The sequence below is a fragment of the Poecilia latipinna genome, unplaced genomic scaffold (genome assembly GCF_001443285.1).
Source record: "Poecilia latipinna isolate Pla-1442-1.1 unplaced genomic scaffold, P_latipinna-1.0 Scaffold192, whole genome shotgun sequence".
Classification (NCBI taxonomy): Eukaryota; Metazoa; Chordata; class Actinopteri; order Cyprinodontiformes; family Poeciliidae; genus Poecilia; species Poecilia latipinna.
In genome coordinates this window covers 374,123-386,351 of record NW_015112808.1, presented here as the reverse complement: position 1 = coordinate 386,351, position 12,229 = coordinate 374,123, and the positions used below count along the sequence as shown (strand labels likewise).

Sequence of the window (12,229 nt, the reverse complement as noted above, 5' to 3'; positions counted from 1 at the left end):
GGCTGATTGAGCAGAGACAGTAGTCTGTGGCCAAATAATGAAATGTGGGTTGAGCGGGATGAAAGCCATGCCTCTCTCTCTCTCTCTCTGTGTGTGTGTGTGTGTGTGTGCTGGGCAGAAACACATGCGAGGAATCTACAGAGTTCTGCTAACAAACCACGATCCTGCTCTGCAGCCGTCTCTAATCTGCCCCGAGGCTCATCAGGGCTTTATTTCTTCACTGCATATTTATGAGAATCAGAGAAGGGGCGAGAAGGGGGAAGAAAAAAAAAAAAAAAGCTAACCTCTTTTCTAGTGGGAGCAATTAAAGCCGTGCTTTCATCAATCCTGATCAGAGTCCCTGTGCTCTTGCTCTGTCTGAGCTTTTCTGTCTTTAGACTTTCACTGCTTTCTTCTGGCATCAGAGGAGTGAGCAGGAAAAGCCCTCCACCTGACATCTTCCCTTACAACAAACAGACAGCGCCGCTGGATTGGAAGGGGGAGTGCTGCTTTGTGCTAGGAATGCAATAACAATGAAATCACTGTTATGTTTTAGGGAAATATTTACATACGTATATATGTGCATATCTGTGAACTAATTGCTGTACAGGCATATTCATTAAATTACAATATATATGTTCCGACGAGTGTCGCTTGTCCGATTATAAGTCCCTAAATAACTTTCAAATTATTATGCTATTTATGTCATTAAAAAATCATCATAAATAACAGAAATAAAGTCTTTCAAATATCCATCTGTTTGTAAATTATCTATATAAAATGTTTCACTTAGTTATAAAGTTCCTGAAATCAATATACTTTGCAGCAATGTTTAAATTTATTGAGTAGGTTTGTATTGGGAAGTTATGCTATGTGTGATACTTATGTCCACAGTAAACACAGACTCCAAATAATGAGATTGCTTCAGTGGAAGAAACTTTAGTTCTGCAATAAACATTAAGTGTCACAAACTTATTACAGGCACAGGATGTCAATGTATGGTTTATTTACAACATAAGATTGTTGTAAATGATGGTAATGCTGTTCAGATCAGTAGTGAGGACCATCTGCAGCTGGGTCACATGGAGCTGCTCTAATTAGCCTGCTAACATGCAGCAGAGAGCAGACTTCATAGCATGGCTCTAATGATGTTCAAACCTGGGGATTTCTGCAGTGTGAGGTGATCACAAATGGAAAAGTGTGGGCATCTGCTGCTGGAAGGTCTGCTATAACATTTGGTGTGGATTTGAACTGATACTGCCTGGATGTTTGCTACAACCATCTGGGTTTGCCGCTGTTATTGTCTTTGAACCAGTTATGTTTATTTTTGGATGATGCAGTTTTATGCGAGTTGTAAGGTTTGGTGTAGAGTTTGGTGCAACTTAATGCAGAGTTAGTGTGGTACACCAATGTTATGTCCTCATTGCACCCAAAAAAGAGTCGGGTACAAAATGGTCAGAACAACAACAAAAAATCGCAGCCTTGGCTGTTGAGAAACAAATGCTGTGGTTAGCAATTTTACCCAGTTCTAAAACAGCGAAGAAAATCAACATCATTGTTCACAACTTCTCCTTCTTTTTGCTGATTGGCCATAGTTGAAAATCTACCTGAGAAATCCACTTCAATGGGGAGAAATCCCAGACCGAGCAGTGGAGGGAGATGAGAATTGAGCATCAATCCAAAGGCAACGCTACAAAAATTCGACCTGCATCATTTGTAGCAGGTCGATGCAGGTGGAGCTTAAAAAAATTACTTCTAAAATCAACATGTGAAAAAGTCAGCTCTTCCTGCTAGACTTAACATCAACACCGTGTAGGGCTGACCTTATTACTTCAATTAACCGATTGACAAATGGATAGTATAATGGGTTTAGTCTTATTTATTATTTTTGCAGAATTTGACCCAAGTGTAACTAAAACTGTGCCACTTGAGGAGTGCTGGGTAGAATTTACAGACAATGTTTATTTTAAATGTTAAATGCTAATTTTATATATTTTTTATACAGTTTTGGCTTAATTACTACTCTCAAAAATATTGTTCTTTCACCAATTTCAGGCTGCATACTCCAGTTAACAATGAATTAAACATTCTAAAAGATTGAATAATTGATTCATCAGGATTGATCCGATCAATCATTTCAGTCATTGTTCTCTATGCTGCTTTTTTTTTTTTATCTACCTTCATGTGTTACCTTAGAAAAGCTGAGTTCTTCACTTTAATTGTCAAACTTCAAACATTTTCTTAAAGGTTAAACGACTTAAGTCCATTTGTCATGATAATTCCAGTCCTTCAGATGCTTCAAGTTATTCAGTCGAACTATTAATTTTTGCAGAAAACATGGTGGCCGACAGAAAGAGCCGTGAGGAGCGACAGAGTGCTGTCAGACACACATGGCGGATTCACAATAAAAGGCTCATTTCAGGCTGCCACTCCTTCTCTTATGCATTCACACACACACCTCCGAGGTACCATGTGGCCTCATTAAGGTGGTCGGCTCTCTCTCGCTCTTTGGCAATGTCACCTTAGCCACAGGGACCAAAGAGCGATACAGGCATAATTGGCCTGAACGCACCAACAGCGAGCTGGGAATGGCTCAGTCCTGGTGTGTGTGTGTGTTTGGTGCTTTGACCCTGTTAATGCTGCACAGTTGGCAGGAGACTGGCTAATGCCACATTGGATCAGTGAATGCTGCTGGTGAAGGGGAGGGGACGTCTCCTGGGGCAAGGAGAGTGCTGCTTTCAACACCTCCAACTCTTTCCTCACTTTCTCAAGTTGGAGGCATCTTCATGTCAACACATGAGGTGGTGACATGGAAAAAAAAAAAACACAAATAAAAAAAACATGGCAGCTAAAATAAAATAAAGATTATTTTTGGCTTAGTGCGAAGTAGAGTAAAAAATGTTATATATTGTGGTTGAAGATGGTGCTGTTTTGGACTGGAAACGGTTCAGATGATCAGTTCTCGGTGCACGTTTCACACAGGAAGATTACTGGTGGTGCACCGCCTCCTACTTCCATTTCCGGTGTGAAAAAGTCTGCAGCTTCTGTGTAAACAGCAGTTGATGAAAATGTTACAGAGAGGTAAAGGTTTGAAAAACTACATTTTTGAGACTACTGTTATTTTTAAAGGGGCTATACGTGCATTTTCCAAACACATAGTGCCATTTTATAGGAACCATGGAAACACTCCAGATAAGTTTTTGATGAGGGACAAACTTTACAACATGTTGCAAAGCTCCAAAGAAAGTTAATTTTTCAATTTTACCACATTACATAATAAGATGGTAATTCGGCTTTAGTTTTGTTCCCACTGGAATTAGCTGCTAGCTAATCCGAATTTCAATCAAAGCCCCGTTACACAAAACACAAACTATCACTTGAAACACCCCCACCAACAAAAAAGTTGTCGAGGTTGGACCTAAATTAGGATAGTTCTGTTCTTACGGTTCGTTACATTTCCCCTGAAATCGATCCGTATTTCAAAGTAAACTACCATTAATCCTTGGGCACTGCCTGGACGGCTGCAGAGTCTGCCACAGAGGTGCGCACAGCATAAAGCTGCTCACCATTCAGCCCTGGCTGGCTGCTAAACAGCCACGTTTCTCAGCATGGCGGAGGGCAGGAAGGGAAACAGGGGGGCTTCAGCAGGAAATCTAAGGCCTTTCACTTTGATCTCTGGAGCTGAGCCCATTCAAATGTTTGTGTTTGAGATGTAGACCTTTAATTTTGGCCTGATGGGTTCCAGGCTCTTCGGGTTTAGCCTGGCATGTCGGATATAGGAGTGTTTACACAGTCTCCCTGCAGCTCTCCTGGTGCTGAAATAAGTGCATTAAGATGGATGGATTTACTTAGTCTCTAACCTCAGGGACCGAGGGAACAAACTCTGAACGACCTCTTTGTGCTGCAGGAGAGGACAGAGGGAATCTGGCACACACTGCAGAGCCTTTCAAAGCATCCCTCTCACCGACCGCTCTCCCAAACGCACTCATTCATTCCCTCAGATATTCAGCAGAAATTTGTACATCTTCCTGGTTGCATTTAGCAAGCCAAACATTTGTATAAGAGATGTTTCTCTGCAGAAGTATTGGGGGGAGGGGAAAAAAAAAAAAAAAGGGTTGGCTCATAAAACCGTAAGCCAGATTCATTTTGAAACCAAACAAGAGAAGCCGGAGTAATGACCCGCAATCAATACAGGCTTTTAGATGTGATTTTGAACCATGTACAGCTGGAAAATGTTGCAGTTATTTCATTTTTCCGTGGAGGCCGGGTCTATTGTTTGCGCCAGCGAGGCAGTAAATCAGCCGGAGCTTCCCTTGATTTGTTAACCTTTGTCTGGCTGTGTCAGCAATGAGGTATGGCAGCAGAGGATCTCCCCCCCCCACCCCTCACTGCCATGAAATACAGCTTCTGTCTCTATAGTTGCCCCCCCCACCCCCCCAGTCTGGGGAGGGAGGAGGGACGAAGCACGAAGTACCAACACACGATATTGAGCCTCCCCAGGAGAAAAGGCTGGATTCTAGTTTTTGTTTGTGTTTTAGTGGCATTTTATAGTCTACTCAAGTAATTATGTTAAATTCAGTTGTTACAAAAGCTGTATATATCAAATATGACTTAAAAGAAATTAGACTTTGTAACTTAAGGCCTTAAAATTGGGCCTCTGTCTCTTTAAAAATTCCTGCTCTTTCTGAAACCCCGCCTTCAGGAAGTCATCACAACATCGCTCCTCTATTAACCCTTAATCAACATTTTTACCAGCGTTGCACTGAGTCGTAGCTTGAACAATGAGCTTAGAAAAAGTGCAGCTGCTAATTGCTGCCAGCTAGTCTGAAGGAGCTGAATGGGGGAGTTACAGGGAGAGCTGCTAGGTGAGCTGGAACCTCAGCTTGGAAACTGCAGCTATGAGGAGGAGCTGTGCCTCAAAGGTGGAGCTAGGTCTAACCAGGTATTTTGTACAGTTTAATGGTTGCCATGGGAGATTAAAGGGTTTCTCAAACATGCATGAAAGACTCAAGGTATCCTTTCAGGTATGTTTTTGATGAGGAAATAACATTATAACTTGACGTAAAACAACAAAAAAGCCAATTAACACAGTACTGCCACTTTAAAGAATGTTTTTGGCTCAGTGTATTGACATGCAGCAAAGGTCAACGGGTCAGGACTCGAACATGTGACTGTCGTGTAGAGGACTGAGGCCTCCGTACATGGATTGCACGTTCTACCCCAGCTCCACTGCGGCTCCCAAAAGTGCTGGATTCTGTTCAGTTCTCCTACAAGCCCAGCCAAGCAGCTCTTCTTCTTTCCATCAGGCTTCTTTATTCAGTAAAAATATTACATTATGCCAGCAGCTCCATCGCCGTGACCTCACAGAGGCGGTCTCTGACTGCTGCCGTTTCCCCTGAATGCACAAAAGGCCAATAGCAGTCGGGTCGTCTTTCCACCGCGCATCCGGTCAAGTTCCACAGGCAGCCTTGATTTCTCGACACTCAAACCCACACAGACGGCAGAGGTCAGCGCGAGGGCAGAGCGGGGAGCCCGGGGGGCAGTAAACCAACACTGGTGCTGCGAAAGGCCAGCCCTCTCTTTCCAGTCCACTGAGTGAGTTAGGAAGCTGCCAGGGTGATTTGTGGCGTGATTGTTGCTCTCTATATCACTTGAGATTACAGCAGGTGGCGGCCCCGCAGCCTGGAAGCGCACACGGCTCTATCAGCGGTCCTCCCTCTCAGGGAAGGGAGGAAAACAAGCCCTCGGCTCCCTCCCACGCGGGAGTGATACGCTCACAGGCAATTTTGCTGCCAGCGGAGCTCTCTACGACGATCCAGGGAGCTCTTCAGCTCCGATACGTGCCACAAAAGTTCACCTCTGCTTCTCCATTTCCATGATTTTTTTTTTTTTTTTTTTTTTTTAAACAATCCAACACTCGCCCCAAATTACACCTTCCACATGGCACATTACTCTCTCCCCCCGGTGACAGGCATACTCAAGCCTGACACACTTCACTAGTGGCGCTCTTCACACCGGCGTTAGCCCGAGGTCTCACTGCAGCGCAGCTTCATTTTCACATTAACTCCAGTAAAGCATGCTGAAATCAGCCCTGTGCTGATATGGAGGTTTGGAGGCGGGGGGGTGGGGGGGTACGGGGGGACTGGGAATCCCTGCGCCGTGCACTTTAATTCACCCCCGCACTCAACTCTTCATCGTCTCACATCGAAGACGCAGCTGCTGCTGGAGACGTCTCATGAGGGACATCACTCTGCGATACATCTACCAGATGAATTTTTAAAAGACACAGCACGAGTGCTCACCAGAGCCGGATCGATCAGCCGTTTCCTGGCGGATGCTGATTCCCGGGTTTCATTACCAGCTGACCTGCGGATTGTCATTTTCACCAATTTTTGTGGTCTTTTCTACAAATGCTTTAAATAGAAGTAGTAGTGTGTACATATATATGTATTTGTGAGTGTATTTTGTACTTCTACGATTCTGGTACGCCGTAAATCCGGCGCACAAGCAACGTCTGCAAGCAAAAGCAATGGACGATTTACTTTTGCTTCAAGAATCGATCTGTATTAGAGCCAGAGCAGCAGTGCGTTAATTTCAATTTACTCATTACGTAGATTTTAATGCAATTCATCACTTTTGTTTTTTGTTTTTTTTAACATTCAAAGGTCCGGCCAGAACTTTTGTATTTAAATGTTTCTGGTACGCCCGTAAATTCGACGCACAAGCGACATCCACTAACAGCGACGGATGACAAAGTTTTGCTTCACAAAACTATCTGCATTAGAGCCAAACTATTAATGCATCATTTTCACTTAATTCAGTACCAGTACATAGATTTTGACACATTAGCATTTTTAGTTCTGTATAATTTTTTTTTATATGCAATCTCTGTATTTCTGGTACACCCATAAATCCGACGCACAAATTAGTTCAGTCTTGATATTCGCACTAAAAATTATCTAAGATATTTGCACTAAAAACTAGACCAAAAATACATGATAAGATGTTGTGTTTTACAGTGTATACACACACTTCTTTGGGACTGGAATGTCCTGAATTAAAGTTTTTTGAGGTTCATTTTCCATGTTCAGAAACTCATAATGCACACATTTTAAGATAATCTATGCAACCTCTTCGTCTCACTGCCGGGAAAAGCTTCACATACTTAAATAAATCCCACTGGACACCATTTTGATTTCCATCCTGTTACATTAATCCCGTTGCTGGACTACACGGAGCGGACAGAAGACTGCAGAGTGAGTTCAGGTGACTCAGTCCCTCTGACAGCGTGCGGATTGACGGATGGAAGATATTTTTGTCCTTTTCGACACGGCTTTAATCATCCGCTAGACGTGTCGGCAGACCTTTGAGGTGACGTGCAGCGCTGCTTTGTCAGAGTCACCATCTTCTCCCTGGACGGCATTCACCGCGCTAACAAGGTTCTCTCTCTCTGAATTGCAACCACGGCAGCTTGGGAGCGGCCCAGTCTTCAGAATAGCTGTTTATTTCTCCAGCGGCCGATAGACTCTGTGACTGCCGCTCGCTCCCAGGCAGAGTAAATGAATCAGGGTTGGCGAGCTGACACCTGCAGGTGCATCGACAACCGTGGTAATTAGAGATAACATTTAATGACTCGGAGCTAATGAAATCCATTCCTGGGCAAAGGGAAGCCGGAGTGAGCAGGAAGGCAGGAGGACAAACACAGAGGCCATTCGAAGGCTGATGGGCTCCAGTTTAGACGGCACTTCTGAGCAGATGTGAGGAAAACAAGTTAGATTATCTGCTGGGAACACACCACGTACACAGCACCGCCATTGTTTGTGTGTGTGTGTGTGGGGGTGGATTGAGGTTAACGTCACATCCTTACACAAGAGTGCTGAGCGATTACACAAATATACTTTAAATCAGGACTGAACTGATGAACTGATGCACAGTCGGTGTAAACACCCTGCTGCAGACGGCTCTGCTTCAGACCCAAAAGAACCAAAACGCCAAAGGAAAGAATGGCGAAGGGGAAAAATGACGGGGAAAAATACTTGTAAACAAACCATTCTACATGTTCATCTATGTAAACCCCTGCATGTCAGATCATTTTACTTTGTAGTTTTCCTGAGTTACGGACATAGACAAAATTTCCGTAACTCAGGAAACTAATGTAATTCATATTATTTTATTTTTTTAAAGCTGCAGTATGTAACTTTTACAAAATTATGTTTTTTTTCCCCATATTTGTTAAAACTGTCACCATGTTATGACAAGTACAATATGAGACAGATAATCTGTGAAAACTCGAGATCCTCTGCTTTCGCCCAGCACTACCAGTACTAACTACAGAAACAACCAATCGGTCGGTCAGAAACAACCAATCAGAGCCAGAAGGAGGGTCTTAGCGCCGTCAATCACCCTTGTGTACGCTGCTCAATGTGCGAATGGTGGAGAAACAGCTTATCGTTCCAGGAAAGGTGTTTATCTGCCATCAGCTAACGAGCCTTAGCATTTGTAGCAGGCTGTGTTGTGGTGAACCAGCCTGTGTAACAGAGGGGGAGGGGGAGCGATTGACAGCGCTAACACCCTCCTCCTGGCTCTGAAGGAGCAAAAACGGTCAGCAGAGAATGAGGAGCAGGTGAGAAAGTTGAAAGATTAGAGAACCACATCACACCTCTGGTTACTCCAGGCTCATTTTCATTTTCAGTCTCACAGCAAAAGGGGAAAAAAAGTCTTTAGCTAAATACCAGCGATCTAGAGAGCCTTATGTTATGGTACTTTGTCCCAATCATGGTGGTTTTACTGTAATGTTTTGTATCTGAAACACGTTTTAGGCTTCCAGGAATCAGAGGTTTTAGCAGAAGACAGATATTTAACTTCTTCACCAACCTGTTCTGCTGCTTTGGAGGTTATTACTGCTAATAATCACCAAACCAGTCAGTTGTTATAATAGCTTTGTCTGGATGCTGCTTTTCCTCTTATTTACTTTCCCATGATGAGGATTAGAGAGATTTAAACTTTTTTTTTATTGTATAAGCAAACAAAATACACAATTTTTTTTTTTAAAGAGTTCAATCCAGCAAACAAACTGAGACTTTTTGCACCTGCCTTTGAGCAAATATTGACACTGAGCACGCCGCAAACGAACTCTTTGTCGCTATTTTTGTTGGAGCTGCCGCTTATCCCGAGTTTGGGTTGCATTAGAGCGCTGGTAATCCCCTCCAACAAAAACCTCCCCGACTCTTTTAATCCCAACACCAGCCTCCATAAAAATACCAGAGCTCTTTGCTCCTCGTGTACCTGGATTCTTTTACTCGACACGCATTAGCATACGGCAGGAGGGAGGAGACGGCCGTGGTAGGAAGGGAAGAAAAGAAGGGATATTTAAATGCAAATGGAGGCCAGGAGAGCGGTCTATCACAGAGCAGGGAGAAAGCAGATTTTGTGAACTGTTTCCCGACTGAGGTCCTTTCATAGAGAGGGGGGTAGAGAGGGTGGCCCTCTGTTGGTTTAGGCCGTACAAAAGAGGTCTTAATCCTTTCAGGGGATCCAAATCAGTCACCAGAGGAGCACGTTCAAAAGGAAAACCTCCCTGTTCAGCGGCGGTGATTGAGCCGGCAAAAAAAAAAAAAAAAAAAAAAATCAAGCACCAAAGGGAACCCGACGCCAGAATGTGGGAAATGAGCGTGGAGGTCCGCCATCATCGGCAATCGGTCCCTTTCCAACCACAGCAGTGGAGAGGTCGTGACCCTGGTTTCAGAGTGTCCCCCACCCACCTCCTGCCCTGAAACGGTGACCCCCCCGCATTACGGAGGAATGTCCATTCACGCGGGGCACCCCACCATTATCCGCGAGCCGGAGAAAATAGGGCTGCTTCTAACAGCAAATTAGTGACTTGATAATGAGGTCACATGTGGTGTTGGCACACTGAGACCGTAAACATATGCTTCCCCTGCCCTCGCTCTGCTCCCCGTTTCCTGCGCCGTCTGCAACTGAAGGCCGCCGACGCCGCCCGGTCGCTAAATGTTAGCCGCTACACGCTAACGTCAAAGACAAGCACGTATACAGGGCCAAGCCTCAGACTCTTCACAGCTTCAGCATTTCATGGGATGACAACTGTCAGAGCCACGGGTCAAAATGTCAACCTGCGTCCCAGCTCAGCTCTGCAGCCTGGGTTTAATTGGATTACGTGTGTGGCATCTGTTTAAAGTGACAATACAGCCTCGTGAAGTAGAGATGCTCAGACTGGGCTTTTTCAGGCCAATTTCTGTGACGTTTGTCTTCCCAATTCTGATTGTGGCCAAATCTAACACGCAAAATTGAATGCCAAGATTATCCTGATTTATGAACCAAAGCATGTGCTCCCAACCTAAATCTGGTTTTTATTAAACTCAACAATGTTTTAAATCCACGATGTTTGGGAATGTGTTGAAAGATTTAAAATGGCAGCAATTTGCAGCTCTGATGTATCTAATAAATAGGAAAAAGAAAACCCAGAGTTGAGAGAAATGGGCAGATTTTGATTTTTGCCCTCTAAAACACGGCACACTTTCAGAATCCATATTCAACAATATCAGCAAGACGATGACGATGATGATGATGCACCTGCAGCTCCGCAGACACATTTCATAACAAGGAGTTAAAAAAAAAAGAAAAAAAAAAGAGAGCGTCTGTACCTTTAGCTGTGGCTGTGCTGAAAAATTTCTCTGAACTGGCATCGGAAACCTGGAAAAGAGAAGAAGGAAATTAACACAAACATTACGTAAAGCACAGAATCATTTCTCCAACTTAACACCTTCAAATCTATTCTTCCTGTGTGGAGCCGTGCTCCTTCAGAGGGAACATCAGGGATGAATCCCATTTCACAGGATCATCCCTCCTCCTGTCCCTCGGCACTTACTGCAGGTAGTGACTAAAATTTTGCACAAAAAAAAAAAATGTAACATTTGTTCAAGACGTTCATCAGTTCTTATCGAAACATCCTCTAATCGGCTTCTATGTGCCACGTAAACAGTTAGCAAACCTGCTGCAGACATTACTGCATGGCTTGTTAAGGCAGAACAGCTGTAGCCTAGTGGCAAATACATCTTTAATGTATATGAAACATTTTTTGTACAAAGTATGTGGTATACAGGTGCTCAAATATTTAACAATTGACTCAATTAATTACTTAAAGTGCACTGCCTGCAAATATATCAGTATTTCACATGTTTGGTGCATTTATTTTTCCAGTTTAATGAATCAGAAGAAAAAAAAAAAAAATTAGGTTATTTTTTCTGTCTTTGTGTCCTTGTGACAATATATTTCAAAAGATTTGTGATTTTTTTTGTGTGTTTCTATTTTGTTGTTGATAACTGAAAATGGCGTCAAACTAAATACACTGTCACACACATCAAACTTCATATTATACATTTTTTTTGTGATGCTAACATAATTTTAATTGGACATTTTCACTCATTCTATTTTCTTTTTCAATATTTGATATTGATTAGCAACATTTAACAGTGATACTAAAACAAATACAACAGCATTAGATTACAACAAGATTACAATGTTAATGTATTTGCTGAGGCATAAATGTGCCCTAAAAAAAAATCAGTTTTGAAGAGTTGGAAAGCTGTGTCCCTGTAGTTTTCTCTTTTTTTCCTAAATATAGGATTGAGTGCTAAAATTGGGAGTTAAAGGGTGAAATGGGAATCAATCTAAATCTGGTTGAAATAAACACTTAGCCCGGTTTTAGAGCAAATTAAATTACTCGACTCCACAGGATGAGACCGTCTATAACGCTTGATTTTTAATCATTTTCAGCCCATCCAGGAAAACCAAACAAGCTGTAGTTCCCATTCCCACCACTTGGTGGCACTGTTGCCCCGTGACAAAACAAGCCGATCCGCGCGCACGGCTCCCCGGCTGAGCACCAGCAGGGACGGCGTGTCAGGGAGAAATGAGCAGAGACGGGATTTAAACCAGAATTAAACAATAAAAGCTTCGCGTGTTTGTAAATGCGCAAAGAATAACAGTGTCTACACCGAAACGCCGCAGGAAAACCAAGTTACAGATTAGCTAGTTGGAGAGAATTGACAGCAGCGGAAGGAGCACGCTTCGTCTGAGAGGAAAACTGACCCGAGTTCATTCTGAGGATGTAATGCATTTCTAATAACTGTCTGGGAGGGAAGATGCGCCGCGGGATTAAAGAGAAAAATGTCAAACACCCGATTTGAGAGCAGCGCGATGCTGCGTCCGGTGACAGCTGGATGCGCACTGT

The 12,229-nt window shown here is 43.3% G+C and overlaps 1 protein-coding gene across 13 annotated transcripts in view; it reads right to left on the bottom strand.

Annotated features, from left to right (window-relative positions):
- Positions 1-12,229, bottom strand: part of auts2a (activator of transcription and developmental regulator AUTS2 a) — a 360,916-nt gene that overhangs the window by 29,072 nt on the left and 319,615 nt on the right. For all 13 annotated transcript variants that reach the window (XM_015030771.1, XM_015030777.1, XM_015030775.1 and 10 more), the window contains one exon: positions 10,641-10,689. In XM_015030771.1, coding sequence (XP_014886257.1) covers positions 10,641-10,689 — 49 coding nt within the window. The remainder of the gene's footprint in view (positions 1-10,640; positions 10,690-12,229) is intronic.